Source organism: Nesoenas mayeri (genome assembly GCF_963082525.1).
Source record: "Nesoenas mayeri genome assembly, chromosome: 3".
Lineage (NCBI taxonomy): Eukaryota > Metazoa > Chordata > Aves > Columbiformes > Columbidae > Nesoenas > Nesoenas mayeri.
The window spans coordinates 82,723,117-82,742,012 of NC_137544.1; the positions used below are offsets into that span (position 1 = coordinate 82,723,117).

An 18,896-nucleotide genomic window follows, 5' to 3' on the forward strand; every position below is an offset into this window, starting at 1 on the left:
CTGCCTGCAGTTGGTGTCTGGGGGCCTGTGGAGTATACTGCTCTGTCCTGCTGTACACTTGCAGCATTTTCCTGCATTACCTTGTCATCCCTGTCACATCTGTCTACAGAACAAAACACGGCATCTCTGCATGCCGATTTATGTGAAACCCATTCACATGCAGTAGGAGCTGGGGTGCATTCCTTTGTTTGCCCATTTGGTCAGCTTTTTGGAGGCACCTATGTAAATGCACAAGGCACTGCTGATGCAGCCTGGCTACCTTGGGTGGCATTGCTTGTGTCAGCTTTAGATTAAAGCTTTCTCATCCAGATCAGGAATGGCTGCTCTGCTCTTATGGTGATAACCTAGTCAAGTTAAAACACAGCAGAGTGGTGATAACCTAGTCAAGTTAAAACACAGCAGAGCATCTTACACACCTTTACTACTGGTAGAGTATCTGTCAAAACAGAAATGCACTGGGAGATTTCTTGCTCAGTGATGCAGTGGGCTGGTTCTTTTTCTTCATGGCTGTTACAGCCCAGGTACATTAGGGATGCTGGAAGGATGCATTTATATGGAAGTAACAATAGGAGGGTGGAAAGGTGGATGCAAGTCCCCTGCGTGTTCTGCCCTCTCAATTGCATCAACCTATTCATGTTATGACCCTATTGCGGGATCTGGCATTTAGCTCTTTATTGCATCAATTTCTGAGAAAATCAGCAACTTGTTTTGAGGGGGAGGATTTATTATAGATGATTGTTCTATCTGCAGGGTTTGAAATAAAAAGGGATGTGTAACCAGCTACACATAACCTCCAAAAAGAAATAATAATTAGAAGAGAAAGATTAATAGGGACACAAGCCTGTAGAATTTCACTGTTAAGAGATCAATTTATTATGCCCTTGACTGTAAGTTAAATTAATACACATAAAATTACAGCACAGAAAAAAGATACCAGTGACTGTCATAAATACAGCTTGCTTTTCTTTCCTAGTTATTTAGGGAGTATTGGGAACACTTGTGAAATCATGTTCATTAAAGCCCTGAATAGAGGCAACTAACCAATAACTGCGGTGAAAGCAACAAGATTCCCTCCCGCCCTTTTCAAGAAGAGGGGGGAAATCACAGACGTCAGTCAAGAAATACTGCAAAATAAAATGGACCCTCCTGGCAGCCGAGGCATCGCGCAGACCCGCGGTGCGGCTCCGGCACTCCGCTCGCAGCCTCTGCCCCCGCAGCTCCGCCGCTGACCGGGGAGCGCACAGGGCTCCGCAGCCCAGCTCTTCCCTTCCCTTGCAAAACTGTCAGGCACACACGGGCAGGAGGATATTGGCTGCAAGGGACGCGGAGGCTCCTCCCAGAGCCTGGATCCCGATGTTTTTGGAGGATTTCTTTTAACTCAGTTACAAACCTTGGTGAAGGAAACAAGTTGCCGCTGTAGCGGAGGCGGAAAGCGCCTCTGCCAGGGCGAGCGCGGCTCCTGCTCTCACCTTCCTAAAACCACCTCGGATGCTTCGCCTCACTCGCGGAGGAGAGCGAGCCGGGCTGCCTGACGGCGGGAATGCTCTTACTCTGGATGTTGCTGTTTCTGTGAAAGCAAGGGTTGTAAGGGAATGAGAGCGAAGACAATGAGGAAGAACCGACCTGGAGAAAACCCCAGCCCCAAGCGTTTTCTCGAGAACTGACGGTGTTTTGTGGCTGAGCGATCCCGTCGGAGGCGGCGGAGGCTGCGGCCGGCGGAGGGAGCAGCCTGCCCGCCTCACGGGGCACTTCCAGGGACCGGCTTTTGCCTTCGGATGCGGACTGGGAAACCTGTGGGAAATTCTCCCGCCGCGCTGCGAAGCCACCATGAATTCAGTGGCTGGAAATAAGGAGAGGATTGCGGTCACGGCGCGGAGCAGAAAATACGGGGTAAGTTGTCGGCGGACAGGCGGCTCGGAGCGGTGTCCGCTGCCGTGCCGGAGCTCCCGCGCCCCTCGGCCGGCGGTTACCGGCGCCGCTGGCTATGGCTCCGCTCAAGTTCCGCGGTGCGGGGCGGCGGCTCTGGGCGACCCACGGGGGTGGGCGAGGCGCGGAGGCCGCCGCGGGCGCGGAGCGTCCGGGCGAAACTTGCCGGCGCCGCCGAGCCTCCCTGGCTGACCCGCTGCTCCTTCTCCCGCTCCAGGTGACCGACCCCTGCTCCCCCACCAAGCCCGCCGCCCCCTTCTCCCCCGAGAGCTGGTACCGGAAGGCGTACGAGGAGTCGCGGGCCGGGAGTCGCCCAGCCCCGGAGGGAGCCGGCTCTGCCCTGGGCTCCTCCGGCACCCCGTCCCCCGGCTCCGGCACCTCCTCGCCGGGCTCCTTCACCGGCTCTCCAGGACCTGCCTCGCCCGGCATCGGCACCAGCTCCCCCGGCTCCCTGGGCGGCTCTCCGGGCTTCGGCACCGGCTCTCCGGGCTCCGGGAGCGGCGGCGGCTCCTCGCCGGGCTCCGACCGCGGTGTCTGGTGCGAGCACTGCAACGCCCGCCTGGCGGAGCTGAAGAGGCAGGCGCTGAAGCTCCTTATCCCCGGACCCGCCAACAGCAAGGTGAGCCGGGGTCGGGGCGGAACAGGGGGACCCTTGTGCCTCTCGGCGAGGTCGCCGTCAGCGCTGCGGGGTCGGAGCCGCCTGGGAGCCGCCCCCATGGCCGCATGGCTGCGGGCCGACTCCCCAGTGGGGCTGCCCGCCACCTGGACTCCCCTCTGCTACTGTCACCGGGAAGGGTTTTAGGGTTTGAGTTTGCCCCTTCTTGGTCTTGTTCTTTTTCCCATCCTCTCTCCCTGCTTCATGTGGAGCAGGGTATTTCTGCCTGTGGAGGGCTGCCAGGCTTCAGGGGGGGCTCTTTGACAGTCCCTCATGCTTGCTTCTTGCCTTCCTCTTCCATTGCATTCATGGTGGTTTTGTGTTATTTCCTATGTACTTGTTCCCAATAAGAGGAAATCAAGGCTGGGAATGCCACATGGAAGTCATTGATTCCTTCCTCTTTTGCTCTCTTTGATCCCTCCAGGATGGATTTACAAAATATTCTGAGACTTGGCAGTCACTTTAGTGGTAAGATGTGTATGGTCTGATGCCCATGGTTTGTACTTCCATTGCAGAGCCAGGTGCAGCAGGAATCCTTCTGTAGCTCCAGGTTCAGATCAGGCATTGAAATGCTATGTGAGTCCAAAGGTCACCCAGGGAGGTCATGGCAGACTATGGCATTGAACCCAGATCTCCAGGGTGTCATCAACATAAGGACAGCTTGGTGATGCTTCTCTTACAGAGAAGCATTAGATTTCCCTCCCTCCTCCAAATAAGGAGACTTTAAAATACTTGAAGTTACTGGACTCTGAGTATTGGGGTTGAACAAACTTGTACCTAAAGAGCATGCAGGTGTTTCTGAAATCTGGCCTTAGGTTTTAAGAGCTGACTGATCATGGATAGCATTGAAAGTCTGCTTTTTGCCTCTGTTGGGGAATCTGGTACCTCCAAAGGCATACTCTAACGTTCCTTGTTTTTGTTTTGTTTGGCATTGTTTTTTGTTTTCTCTGTTTGTTGTCCATGTAAAGATTAAGGCTAACAGCCCTAAAAGAGTGGCCAGCAGCCCTTGGATGACCCCGTGCTACCAGAATAGTAAGCACTGGGCTCCTCCATAGCAACCCTGTGAGTGTTGTATTGTGAATGGGTCTACAGCTCCTAGAATGTAATACAATGCAATTTTGTTTGCATTGTTGAGTCCAGGTACTATCAAATGATAATATTGACTCTTCCACTTCAAAGAGTTTTCATTAGTGGTTATGATAAAGAGGTATCGTGGAAAAGAGCTGATTGCTGAGAATGGGTCCCTGGTGTTGCTGTTGTGTTCTATACTCCATTATTTATTTATGTGCCATGAGAGCAGGAGTTGGTGCTCTCTTGAACAAAAGACTAAAGGGCTTGATATTTCCTTGTCTCAAGAGCTGGCTTAAGTGAATTATTCATGAAAAGGGGGAATCACCAAAATTAATAGTCAGTTTAACCATATTAATACATGGTTGATTTCCTGGAAAGTGACATTGAACCAAAATCTTCGCAGATTTCAGGCTATGTGATTTGGCAGTCATTACCAGCTGTGGGTATAGTTGGGCAATTACTGATAAAGATATGAGAGCCATCAGAATAACTGACATTAAGATGGAGGGAGTATAAAACATAAACATCAAGGCTCTGTATTCCTTGCACAGTATTTGAAATGCATAGATTTTTGCAGTCATGTAAGGATTTGGATAGACTTCTCTTATTGTAATAGTGGCCTACACTAGCCTTCCTGAGACATTACCCTCATGTTACTGTTAATAGTTCTGTTCTGTTGTTCATGTAGCTTAGCTGATGGTGTTGTACAGGCCTGTCTTTATTCATGTCAGTAGTAAGCTTTACTTCTCCATTTTCTTTTAGTCCACTTTTCAAACCTTCCAGTTGTGTGGTAGTGCCATTTACAAAGCTGTTGTGCCTCCTTTCTTCTCCTTGAATCCACACAAGTGGGCTGTGGTGACCCTCTGCCCTACTCACTTTGCTAGATAGTACTTGCGGACTCAGTCCTGTTGAAGTACTCCAGCCTTTTGCACGCAGTTAGTTCCCTTCCACAGATGGGTGCTACCTGTCTGATATTCATGGAAGCATTACTTTCTGTCATCCTTTTCTGCTCATTTACAACCATTAATAACTTCCTGGGCTTGCAGTTTCTGCCTTCAGTAAACACTGCCCAGCACAGTGATCCTTTGGTCTAGGTTAGGGGTGTCAAACTTATTTTCACTGGGGGCCATATCAGCCTCGTGGTTGCCTTCAAAGGGCTGAATGTAATTTTCGGACTGTATAAATGTAACTACTTCTGCAGCCCTGGTCTAGGTGATATAGGATACAAATATCTTGGCTAGTGCCATTGACTTCTTTGGATGGAGTGTGCTATGCCGGTCTTGCAAGTTTTTTGTTGCTGGCATCTATGGGGTAGCCTTATCAGTGTCTGCCTGGGGACAGCAGGGTGTTGCTGTGGGCTCTGCCAGCTCAGCAGGGAGCTGCATTTGCAGGGTTGTGCCACCCTAATGCTCCTGGGCTGCCCTCTGAGGTTGAGATGTACAGAGTCTCCTGCAAGGATGTGGAAACTTGTCGTGCACCTGGGGAAGAGTTTCTTCAGTTTGGATTGAGGCTGGAATCTACCACGCATGTAGCTTGGCATTTTTCAGGGTCCTGTGAGGTTTGCTCTTGATTGTGGCTATGGAAATAGTTTTTTGGGGGGCTGGATTTCATCCTGCCATGGACTTCAGTGGAAGAAGGCACAAAACTCATTCCTGGTTCTGGGTATTCCATCAGAACTTGCAAAGCATCTTACAATTCAAGACTGTGGCACCCAGTAGGACACAGCTAATTGATGCTATGCCTTTATTAGATACATTTTAAATCCTCTGTTTAATTGTTCAGTCATCTTCTAGTTGGCTAGATCTAGCTGACTTACACAATGTTTTTTGTTGGTGCTGTTGAAAACAGCCTAGAAATGTCATCAGCCTTATGAATAAGGTCTGTGGCACCTGTTTCACATTTATACTGTGTTTAGAAATGCATATAACCCTGGGTATTGTGTATTGCAGAACAAGCAGAATATGAAGGTATCTTGCGTTTTGACACATCTTGTAGCAGATATGTGAACCTACATTGATGTTTTCTACAGTATATAATCATGTAAAGATTTATGTATATCTGCAATCTGTAATAGTATACTTAATTGCTGCATAAACAGACCAGGCTTTATGCATGAAGCTATGTACTGAAGCTTTTCATTTGATGCAGAAAAAAACACACTTAACCTAGTGTAAACTACTTCTGACTAGCTCATTGTCAGTGTTGAGGTGCTGAGCTTTCAGTTTTAAATAGAAGCATTATCTCCTAATACATCAACAGGATGAAAACTTGGTATTTGGTTTGGCTTTTTATTGGTAATTTTTTTGGTTTTTTGTGAGGCACAAAGGTGAGGAATATATAATTATAGTTCCACTACTTTAACCATTTAAAACGCCAAGTTCCCTGCCATTTATAAAAAGAAAAATGCTAAAAGCTTGTTTTTACTTTTTCTTGTCTTGTGATACAGATGTGACTTAAATCTTTACAACAATTATCTACATACAAGTGGTTAAGTTTTATAAGAACAAAATCTTCTTGTAACCTCCATGTGAAGCACGCTTGTAGGAAATGACTAGCACAAGTTGTTGTTATAACTGCACATTGCAATTTGTGACTGAAAGAATCGTGGAGCATTTGGTGGCCATGTTTTGTGGGGTTTTTGTTACATTTGCACAATGATAAGGATTGCCTTGAATTATTTTAATTTTAAACTTATTCTTGCACTGTATTTTCAGAAGGGCATCAGACAAAGTTCTAGTGTAGAAGTTTTTGGCACCACACTCCCTATTTATTAGAATTTATCTGAAATCTGATTGCCTGGAGTTCAAACCTGTGATATCCTCTGGCTTCAATGGAGCACTAACCTTGGAGGCATCTGATTAAAAAAAAAATCATTAACTTTAATTGAAGAGTTGCTATATTTGTGTATCAAATTATATTGTGTGTAAATAATCAATTGAATGCTAATAAGAATAGTTTCAAGCTGGTGATTATAGATTTGTTAGTACGGAATTCCAAAAATACTGAATACAGCCTTTAAACCCAGAGGTAATTTGAATGTGTAGATGTGAGTGGCTGCTTGGGCATGTTGTGATTGGGTTAGGAAGTAAGGATACTATTTTAAATGCTGGAGATGGATAGCATTGGTGGTGTTAGGTGGTTTATATTCTGGACTATCCCCTAGCTAAAAAGTCTGTTTCTGGGTATCAGAATTGGGTAGATACTGATACAGCACAGTGTGTCTGTGAAGGGGGGAAGGGAAGGATTTGTATTCAGGGTACAATTTTGTTTTCCTTTTTTTCCACATACTTACTGACATTCTATCTCATTTTTCCTTGCTTTTTGTTGAATTTAGCCTTTTCTGTTTCAGAGGTGTTGAGTAGTCAAAGACTTGGTTAATAATTATTAATAATGAAGAAAGCCTTGAAGCTGATCTAATGAAAAATAGGTTCCTGTAGCTTGTAGCTACTTTAGAAACATTCCCAGTAGAGACAGGACAGTAATGAAGCCTTCCTCAGCTTAGCAAGTGGCAGAATAATGGAATTTCATTTCTGTCCAGACCTTTAATTTGTGAACAAGCACGGCCAGTCTGTATAGTGACTTAATTCACTGTGCAAAAATCTCAGGCACCTAATCATTTCATCCCAACTCATTGTAATGCAGATAGGATTATTGCATTAGAAATGTGATTTTAAATAGCCTGAGGCAGTAATTTGTCAGCATTTGGAAGGATTAACTCCATTAAAGTTTAGGCAACAACAACCATTCTTTTGTGTTGCATCACAGGTCACAATATCAAACATTTAACATAACTCATCTGCGGATCTTCTTACAATTGTATGTTTCCTGGCAAGTTGGGAAACCACAAGCTACTTTGGTTGCCCTGGAATTACAGCTGCTTACAGAGGTCCAGAGGAGACAATCGGATATGCCTTCACCTCTGACGAATTAATGTAAACCCTTTTCTCAGAGCAGCTGGAAGTCTTGCTGCTGCAATCTACAGTGTCAACGTGTGACATGATATAAATATCTCTTTCAAGCTTGCAAATGTCTTTGAGGTAAAGATGAAGATACCGTATATTAAAGACTGCTTTTTAGGAAGCTGTCAAAACTCTTAGTTCTGCAGCTTTCTTCATGGGATCAAAAAGGCGTGCCATTACTGAGTGCCCTGGATATTAGGAACAGGCCTATAATTATATTTAGTGAATTGAGACTATGTTTTTTTTCCTATCGGAAAAGAAAATTACTCTGGAAACCATAGACAGAGCTGTTGTGGTGGGGGGGGAGGAAGTATTCACACTTTATCTGAAGTAAATCTCTAGGGAAGAGCAATTTTTTAAATCAAATTGTTTTGTTTTTTTACAGAGGTTTGGCTGTGCATCTGAAAACATTGTGTTCAGAAATAAACATTAATCCTTAGTCTGTAGCTGGCGTCTTTATGCCGGTCTAAGTGACAAAGTTCCTTCAAGATGCTTTATACGTGCCATGAACGCCGCACTGATCTCTAAAATCACCTCGCGTCTTTAGATAGTCTTATTATTTTCTTAGAAGTAAATGTGGCAACAGTTGTATCAGTCTTGTATAACAAGTATAGGATTTTGTCGTGTAACTTTGGAGGGGGAGGAGAAAGAAAGGTAGTCCATGCTGAATTCACCAGACAGTCTTAGAACAACATGTTACATGTTAACCAGTACAGGCCATGGATGTGTAATGGGATTCACGCCTGTGTCAGCAGATTATTAGTACAGTGCAGTGCTCTGTATGTAGGGTTGAAAGACATTTGCAGTTTTGCCACATCAGCAGCACATAGCCTTTGACATCATATAATTGGGGTCATTCCAAGCACTGAACTTGCCGCCTGCCACTGCAATAAACTTGACTGTCATGCTTTACATAATGATGTGGTAGGAACTGCAGCATTTTGTGACATGTGGTCTGCATGTCGAAAGCGTGAGAGATGTCCTAAGTTAAATTGCTAGCTTAGATCTTAGCAAAGTGTCATGCTGTAGCTTGAGAAGCATGCATGTTAATAAAACGTGAGGAATACAAGCATGTGGACTTCTCCTCCCCATTAGATAAATACTCTGTTTCCTCCAATATAAGACAGTCTTACATTAATGTTTGCTTCAAAATATATTACTTTTTTTACATGTGTAGCTGCCTGGACACTATTTAAACTGACTTTTAAAATGAACTGTAACTAGGGTTTATTTTTGGAGTAGGGCTTATATATTGAGCATCCTCAAAAATCCTGAAAAATCATGCTAGGGCTTATTTTTGGGGAAACGGGGTAAACTCTTGCTAATGCTGCAGTTCAAGAACTATCCCTGATTGCAGAAAATCAGGTTGCATGTTGACTTTGAATTAAGCAAGCTATGGTATATAACAACATGCTGATAAACAAAGTAGTATCCCAAGAGTGGGAAGTTCTAAAAGTGTTTTCCATAGTCTTTCTCATTATTGGACCAGATTTGCACTGTGACACTGATGGAAGTCACAACAATTAAGGTATTGCTCTTCTGGAAAGCAATGGTAAAGTAATAACTGCAAGCAGTCTGCTGCAGTCACACACTGAAATACTGCTTTTCTTTGGAAGCTTCAGCTGCCCATTTGAAAGACATGGCAATGTTTCATCCAACAGTTTCTGTTAACATGGTGTAGTCATAGAAGCAAGGTTGTTTTAGATAATCATACCATGGCTGCATCCTTGTTCATAGGTTTATAGAACTCAAATCCCCAGTGATTTATGTTGCTGAGTTTTATTTTCAATTACCTACTGTGCAACCTTCTTACATTAAACCAGGGTTTAAAATAAAGCAACTATGAGCATAATGAAACTGCTAAGAACTGCGTTTAGATCTTTTGTTTTGAAACTTGAAATATACAATCAGGTGCCTTCTTGGTACAGTTGTAATATCTTGTAGCATCTACAACCAGAATATGCATTTGCTTATGCTTCTTTCTCCTCTCCTCTTCGGATGATATGGTATAGCTTAGTAATGTTTTGATGAGAGCATTTTTGAGCTTTATTCCAAGTAAATGTGCAGACCAACGCAAGACACTAAATAGGACAGGGGAATGTTGACTGGAATGTCCTGAAGCTGGGATGGAGACTGTTCAAAAGATCTTGCAAGAAATGTCAAATATTGAAAACTCTTTCTCTTGATTAACTTGAACTACTGTTGATTACTTAGAGCAAAGAAGCAGAGAGGGAGAGAGCAGAGCTCTGGATCTGAACCTTGTCAGTCTAGTGACATACATGGATTGGCTCTAGTGATGCGATTCTGACTTGAGTGGGATTACTTTTAGGCTGCAGTTGTCTGTTAAATACCTCTAACCAGAGAATCCTTGTATGCATTTGAAGCAGCAGACACGCTGCTCGGGCTGAGCCGGGCTTGGAGATCCTGGCCCCTTCTGGGCTTCCCAGTGTGCCTTTTCTTTCTCCTCTCTGTATGAAGGTCGTAAGTTAGCATCCCTGCAGGTCTCCTGTGGGCATACACATTGCTTGCTCCCTGCTTCAGTTCTTACCGAAATGATAGCTAGTTCAAATGCTTTCAGTAGTGCTGCTTTCTAAACTCAGTTCTTTTGATTGAAAGGTGAGGGAGTGACTAGGTGTGCTATTACAACAGCAGATGTGAGGAGGCAGTGATCTCTGAGAAAGGTACTGATGAGAGCAGCACAATGCAGCCAACCGTAACCTCAGCTGTAACTAGTACAGAATATAGGGATTACTTTTTAATTACTTTATGAAAGAGAAAGTAAAGGAAAATATGATAGTAACTATACAAAAGAAATAGTTTTAAGAAACTGGTGTGTTCAATTGCAGTTTGGATTTTTTGTTATGATATCAGAATTCAATGTATTTTATTTGAAATAATAGAGTGTAATAAGGCTGTTAAAAGCTATTTACCATTCCAAGATTGATGTGCTTCATAAAATTTATTTTGATCTTCAACTGTGTTTACTTTTAGCTGTCACTAAGACCTATTCAGTTCAATCTATACTATTAAGTCATATAGTCTATGGTGGATCTTGCATTTCTTGTATATTACAAAATATTCTGTGTTTTGTAGGAGGGAAGTAAAAAGGTGCAGTCTGAAGAAACCTTCAGACTGATTTCCTCTTCTCCTCTTCTTGGCTTTCCTCTGAAACTGTATGTAGCCTCTGTGCATCAAAAAAAACCCACCAAAAAAACAAAACAACAAAAAACCCAAACAAACAAGATTGCCAAGGAAGTTCTGTTTGAGAGAACTGAGGGAACTGGTTGGGTATTAAACTGGACTTGGTGTGTACAATTCATGATGAAAGCAAAGCTTCCCTCTCCTCAAAAGGAACTGGACTCTTCCAAATTCACATAAGGAAATCCTACATTGGTATAAGAATTTTTTGTTGCGTATTTAAACTTGTTGTGCCTTCTTATTAAACAAAGTAGGCCTGAGTCTGCTCACTTTGTTGCCCTACAAGTAGGAGACCTTAACTTACAGGTCCTATGGTATCGGCTTTGTTAGTGGCTGATCAGTTATATTATTCAGTTGATTTGATGATTCAGGAAAAGAGCATCAAATGCCTTTTAAAATTTATTTTATTCCAGTAAAAAAATACCACAATCCAATGTGAGTGTGGTTCTGGAAAATATTAGAACTTCCTTGCTGGTGGTGTGTGTCAGAGGAACCGTGTATGCTGGAGGGGAGGATGTCTGTATCCAGTGCTATATGACTGATCTAAAGCATCCATCCAGCTCTAGTGTCTCTAGGAAAATCTTAAACTAGGAATACTTTCTGGTTTGGCTTCCAAATTACCTTCAAGTGGAACTTGCTTTGTATGTATTTCGATTTTATAAACATGTTTCAACCTGGAGGTTTTCTGTGACCTATTAATAACAAACTTCTACTCTTTTATTTCACCATGCTTCCTAAATCATAGATACTTTCATGTGATCATTTATTTGCACCTCAGTATTCACAACAGCTTCTCTATTCCATGGACTTGCATGGGAACAAAATTCTATTAATACTCACATGAATGTTTGAGGAAAAGCAAATGAAAGGAAATTTTGACATCCGCCACATAAATATTTTCTTTTTCTGAAGAAAAAAGTGAAAATGCACAGTGGTTTGTAGGTTTCAACTTTGTTCAGAACTGTCTGAGCAGACCCACCTCAGCAGTGGAATTAATTTTCCTCAAGTTGTATGTGTTTCTTTCCCTCTTTCTCTCCCATGGTCATAATTAACTGAACATAAATGAGGATGTGGGAATACAACCCATCAATTTCTGTGGGCTGCCGTGTGGTTCTGTTGGGAATTGCCCATTCCTTTTATCACAGGTGTACTGAAGATGTGAAAGAGATTCCTGCAGTGCTGAAGATGATGGTCACTCTGGAGCCCTTTGCTAAAAATGGGGCAGAACTTGGCCTTTGCCTGATTGTGTCTTGGCTCCTGGAAGAGTCACTTTGGCAAGCTGCTGTTCTTACCAAAGCCAAATTTGGACTTGGTTATATGTGAAGTGACTCAGGAGACTGGGCTTCTGTCTTCTAACTGAGAGCCAGAATGATTGTATGCTGCTCTCTCAGTTGGACAGTTTTATTTTTCTGTGCCTCTCAGTTAAATGAACCCCTTGACCTGCAAAGTGCCAAATGCTGAAAGAATTACTTCTTTACTCCATCCACCTGATGGACGCCAGCAGAAAGGCTAGTGGGCAAAAAGGCAGTCTTGGCTTTAGGCAGATGCCGAACAGCAAGAATAGAAGTCATTAGTCTTCATTTCTCTATTAGTTTCACTGCTCATTTAATAGTGCTGGGCAAAGAAAAACATTAATATCCTATTCAGCAGCCAAATGCACTAAATTGGGAGTTGCGACTCTTGTGTTTTCCTCTTTTCTAATGGGTATCATTAAAATTTAACAAGTCATCTAAATCATGTTAGTATTCCCAGGGTTAATATTGCTGAAATTGCTGGCAGTGTTCCCACAGGAAGAGTTAACAGTGTCGGGGGCTGTGGCTGACATTTGTTGCTCAGAGGGAGGTGTTGGGACTGGAGAAACCCTGGCACCAGAAAGGTATAATGAAGTCTTTGGTGGCGGGGCATTTGCAATACATATGCGTATTCTTTCCTATTCACCTTTCCCTTTTCACTCCCTCCCCCGTTTTCTCTCCCCACTAGTCCTCAAGGTGTCATTTCAGCTCATATTTGTTAGACTTCTAATGGAAATTCTTGACAATAGGCCTGCATATATGTGAACGTAGAAGGAAAGCATACTACTGTGCTAGTCAGTGTCAGATCTGAGAGATTGTTAGACCATAGATGGCTTTTACTGGAGGTCGAGAAGGCTAACAAAGTGGGAGATGCAATTAAAATGGTATTTGTTAGAAGGGAATAGCTAGCTGTCTGAGCAGACTGAACATGGGGAAGTGATGAGTAGCTGGAAGGCCATTAGTGATGGCTTTGTAAGCAGCTCTGCAGCATAGGTGGTAAGCCTAAATCCAGAGCTGCTCTTTTAGCATGCCTAATAAGACTTCCTTTTTTTTCCTGTGTGTCAAATCAATTTTTGAATAATGGATTTGGCAAAAATTCTGTGGATTTTGGCTTAGAGGGGAGAAAGAAGTTACGGTGAGTGGGTTGGGGGAGAGAAGAAACTGGCTTAAGGGAGCTTTGGGCACACTCTCCCATCACTATGAAAACAAAGCTCTGCAAGATTTTTCAGAGTTGGATTTAGTAAAGTCATTTATCCAGTGTTTCTGCAAAGAGGCTACTTGAAGAATATGACATGGAACAGGCAGCTAATTTAAATGCCTTCTGATTTTAAATGAACAGTTGGGGTCTAGTTCTTCTAAGTTCTTGATGAGAGCTCTGATATTAGAAAATCTTTTCAGAATTGCTTTTCCTACTGCAATCATCTTTAATTGTTAAAAATATCCGATCACATCTATCCTTTAGCCTTTTCCTGACTGGTGAGCTTTTGGGTGTTTGACTTTAACATCTTCAACCACTTTCAAAGTTGTAAGGGCTGGGAATAGGCACTTATAGCAAATCAGCCAGTATGTTTTGGTGTCCTAAAGGATAAACTGCTATGAGAACAGGAAAGGCACGCTGTGAGGAGAAGTATAGGGCTTTGAGAGAAAGAAGACGGGCTATAGAGATAGAAATGAAGGGGAGCATGAAGGGTGCTTTGGTTGGTCCAGGCAATGAAGGAACAGTGCTTCCATGGGAAAGGTGGCACACTGGGGAAACAGGGTGAAATGTGTGACAAAGTAGTGATCTTTAAAAGGCTGAGCTTGCTGCTAGTGTCTTTAAAACTTTACAGAAGTATTTCATATGAAGTGTATGTGTGGTTGTGGTGGTGTATGTGTGTTGTGTTGTTGTTTTGTTTTTTTTAAATTCTGTTTTATTTTAAGCCATCCCTATTGCTCCCCTTGCCCAATAAACACCAGCAAGCAGCCAGAAGGGTAGAATACAGTTACACTAAAATTGTCTTTGGGTTAATGCACTTCAGTATTTTTCATTCTGAAATCAGGTGTTCCAAAGACTAAAGTACAGGTGCAACCTGTGATCTAAGGTTGTAACTAGATTTTCTTTCTTGCACCTCATTCGTTTCTTTTGTTTACCAGTCACAAGGACCTGTATGTTCCATATTGTTGAGATGAGACTTGGTATAAAGTAGGGGCTCAACTCAGTGCACTAACAGTGTCACCCAACATAGAAAATAAATGACATATTTTAGTGTTCCAGCAATATGGTAGAACTTGACATTCTGGAGCATAGTTAGGTCTCTGAAGGTAAAAAAAAAAAATGTTTAATTTCCAGATTAATTTTGATTCTTATAATGTTGATCTTACTAATTCTGTATTATTATTATTATTATTATTATTATTATTATTATCATTATCATTATACTGGGTCCTCTGAGGGCATGCTATTAAGTGGTGGTACTTGCTCCAAATACTTCAAAAGCAGAACAGGAAAGACTTAAGGTGTGAGAGGAGAGCTAAAGGTAGGGGAGTATGCAGGAGGGCTGAATACACTGGCACTGATAGCTCTAAATGAAGCACTTTACAGACTGAAGTGCTTTAAATTGCCAGCCTTCTTTGTCAGTCCTAGTTACTTGGTTCTTTCTAGCTTGGTCTGTCACTGTCTTGCCTGTTTAGTATTCCACTTAAGTATAACAAGAGATGAAACATCCAAGGTGCCTGTATCCTCCAGGAGTCAGCTCTGCTGATGTGAAGACCTGTGTTTGCTGTTTATAAGCAATGAGCTAAATAGGGGTATAAAGAGGAGGGGGAGAAGGGGAAGAAAAACTGTTGTGACTTTTTCTTAATTTGCTGTTCGTTTTATCAGGAAAGGAAATAAATTCTGTCCCTTTCCTACTCCAAACACATGCACTTTGGATAATAGGAATCGTTTCAATAAGCACACACTGCTAAGGCCCAGATAAGGGCTATTTTTGTGCCTGAAATACCAAGGACCAGAGCTTGCTATGTGGGAAGCTGGTATGGAATGCTGCCGAGGAAGCAGTGTGTAGTAATGTGCATGGGTGACACTGATAAATGGCTCCTCTAAGCAAGCATCTGCAGCAAATTGTCAGACTGAGACTTCCCAGCATACCCTGGACCTCTGCATGAATGAAATCTCTGTTGTGCCATTATTTACCCACCTCCATATGAAATGAGAGGATAGGATTCATTGCTTCAGTGCAGCTTTTATGGGTTTGCTCTCTTTATATACATAAATGTATATATGTGTATGTATTTCTTTTTCTGCATTGCTTTCTGCAGCAATAGCTACAGAACTCCCTGTATCCTCTCACTGGTCAGCCATCCAGCTTTTTGAAATGGGACAAAATGGCTTTCAGGGTAAAGGGTAGGTCTTTTAATTCTGGAAACCTAAAATGAGATGTGTTCTATGCATTCTGTTTTTTGGCTAGGCACACGTATAATTAAGATAAGTAATAAGCATGGTTTAGTTTTTGTTGTTTTATTTCATTGTGGTTGTTTTAGTAGAGGTTGTGGTAGCTGGGAAAGAAAAGGGAAAGATCTTTGATTGTTTTCCTTTTTGAAGAATCATGATTACTTTCTTCAAAAGGCAGTGAGACAGTCTACAAATCTATGTTGCACTGAAGCCTCTCATCTTTTCCTTGTTACTACTGGACATCACTGATGCATGAAAAGCATTGGACTTGCTCTTTGCCTTTCTTCAATATGTATTTTTTTACTTCTTTAAGGCTGTTTTCTAGAACAGCTTGTTATTGAAACTGAAACTCTGGTAATTTAAGCTTTGATGGAAAGGTCTCTTGAGAGCAGGGTAGAATTTCTGGCCAACCTAGGAAAAAACCCAATGTTTGGTAGTTAGCATATACTCCCAGTACATGAAGACCCACATAAGTTCCCTGCTCTTCTTTAGTCCAGACAATATGACAAACTTCAGGGCTCTGAGAAGTGAACCTTTGTGGGTTTAGCTGCAAGGATATAAAATGGTAACCCCTGACAGAGCAGCAGAAAGGTAACGCTGTGTGACAGGTCAGAAAGACTTGCCATGCACACATAACTTAGCTACCGGATTACACTAACAAGCACCTTAGCCAAAGTTTGTCTTCACTGACAATGTAAAGAAATCCAGCTGGGGTTCTGGGTGCAGCTGATGTGAGGATATATGTCCTGTCCCACCACCCTGCTGTGGTGTTGATGGCTGCAGCTGCCTGCTCCACCTTGCTGCTGCAGCTCTTAAATTGTTCCTTGACTATTGGAGCCCTCAGGCTATTTCTGTGTGTCTTGCTGGCTTTTAGTAAAAAGCTCTAATATTTGTTTGCTTGTGATGTGGGATGGGACTTTACCCATGGAATTTTCTGTAGGAAAAGACCTTTTTTTAATCACTCAGTAGAAGAGGACAGATGCTTACAGAGGTAGAGTCAAGTGGTTTGTAACACTTAGATGCTTGTGGAAGTAACAGGACTTCACACAGTTGAAAATATTCACATCAATGTGCCCATTACTGGAGTGCATATGTAGATCTCGGTAAAATGTTTGATTCTTCTGTTTTTACAGGTGAGGAGATACAGAGCAACTTTGTGAACCAATTGGTTGCATAAAACAGCGTCCAGGTTTCTTACGTGCTTGTGCTATTGACTAATGGGCTTTTTCCTTTCTTGCTAATGTTGCCCATCGCATTCTGCAGCAGTTCTTGTATGCTGGCTCAGCATTGGCTGTTCTGACTATATGGAGAGGAAGAAGAGAGCTGTGGTTTGCATTTCAAAGCTGTTGGCCTTAAAGGGATTGGAATATGGCAGCTGAATATACCGTAACTAATTACCTGGTTATGACAAAAAGTCTTTTAGAAAGACCTTGACTTCTGTTTCTCTGATTGGTACCAGACACTGGCTGCTAGTTTAACAAAAAAGAAAAAGAAAAAAAGGAAAAAATTGCTAATGGTGCTGGGTGTTTCTCTGTGACTCTTTTTTTTTTTTAAGAGACTGTTTATTAATTCTCTTTTTTTCTTCTTACCTTGGACAGTTCATATCTATGAATAATTTAATTGTCCTTGGCTCTCTGCTGTTGTGAATGGCATGCTGTTAGGTGTTCTGTATTCATGTGGTATTTGTTAATGTTTATTTTGTATTCTGTCTGCCTTTCTGGCTTTCCAGAGATCAAATGGATGATGCAAGGTTTGACAACATATAAATGCTATTAAACTGTATCTGAAAGAACAGAAAGGGAGCCTTTGTCACTTCATTAGTTAGAACATTAATTGGAGTAGATTGTTCAGTGTTGTTCTCACCAGTGGAGAAGTAAATATTTATGAAAGGATTTTTCTACATTTGAAGTTTGTCTTGAGAATATGTCTAGAATTTATAAGTAACAATTTGTACTAGCTTATATGGTCTATCAAATATGTTCCTGTCTGCGTTTCCTATCTCTAGACATTATTTGCTACTGTCATTACTTAGCAGGTTTAAACTGCAGAAATACTAGTTTTCAGATTTTAATTCTTTTCCTCATCATGAGACTCGTATTGCTGTAGCTGCTCTTGTGATACTTGTCAAGCAAATAAAAGCATCTGTAGCTTTTCTCAGATTACATCCTTTCTGATCCAAACATAAGCATCATTATTAGTATTCCAAACCTTTATTTAGATCCTGTCTGTAATTCTCATGACCCTCAGGCTGAGACTCTGAGAACACTAAGCAGAAAGCATACCCCAAGCTACTTTTCTTGTCTGTAGTTTTTCTAGGTGAATGGGAATAAAGGCTAATGCTCTAGTGCAATTTTATAGAGTGATCTCAGGGATGAATGTCCATCTGAGAAAGCTTCATCCTTCAGAAAAAAAAAACCAACATGCTAAGAACAAAAAATATTAATGTTTGCTATCATGGGTAAATCACCTAGTGCCTGCTTTCCTGCTGGCTGTTGCATTAATAGTAACTTTTTAAGGCAACATTGAAGATTTTATTAATCTACAATTAAAGGGTGTTTGAGTGCATGCTGTTGCTATAATGGCCTCTGCTGTTGTAGATATTTTGGCCAAGTTCCTCAGTGCCTCTCAGGTGCTGTGTATCTTTTCATGGTGCCTACCAGAGTCTGCCACGTGTCGCTAGGCTTCATAGAACTGTTGCATAGCCCTGTAGGCAGCAGAGAGGCTTTTGAAGTGCTTCTGATGCTGGGTGCACCTAATGCAAAGGAGGGTAACTTTCTATGAAGCTGACCCTACTGTTGCTGGACAGCTGTATTACAGGTATGTGCTTGCTTTGGCTGATGCTTTCAGAGTCCAGTCGTGGAGCTCTTGTTCCTGGCTGTCAGCCAAGCGGCTGTGGGTTCTGAGACTGGTTATCAGCTCTGCAATGTCTCTCGGGGCAGGCGTGTTTGGAGACACTGTTCTCACCATGGGCAGCACTGGATGTGCTGCCTCTTTGTCTGTGGAATGGCTTGTTAGGCTGCTTTTAATTTGAACCATCTGTGGCAACCTGCACACTGTTATGATACTGTTTTATGTCAGAGCTCCAGTGGCATGCTGTGAGTGAGCTGGTGACCAGCATAGGAATTAAGGTAGAACATCCACTGGAAAAATATTGCAGTGCATGTACAAATAACGGGAAAATAATTATGTTCATTGCAAACTGTACATCCTGCACCAAACTTCATCTTTGCTTTTATTCCAGCAACCATAGTGTCTCTGGTGAAATTACAGGGTGTGAAAGGAGGGTTGAAATGTATCTGTAGTTGTTCCAGTGTTTGTTAGAGGACTCCCCTGCGTTGGTTGAAGCAGTGTTGAGTTTGTGCTTC

The 18,896-nt window shown here is 42.4% G+C and overlaps 1 protein-coding gene across 1 annotated transcript in view; it reads left to right on the top strand.

Moving 5' to 3' along the window:
• Positions 1–1,827: 1,827 nt before the first annotated feature.
• Positions 1,828–18,896, top strand: part of KIF26B (kinesin family member 26B) — a gene marked incomplete at both ends in the record, with an annotated part of 294,143 nt that continues 277,074 nt past the window's right edge. The window contains 2 exons of the mRNA XM_080342992.1: positions 1,828–1,890; positions 2,144–2,545. Of these exons, the coding sequence (XP_080199118.1) occupies positions 1,828–1,890; positions 2,144–2,545 (465 nt within the window). The remainder of the gene's footprint in view (positions 1,891–2,143; positions 2,546–18,896) is intronic.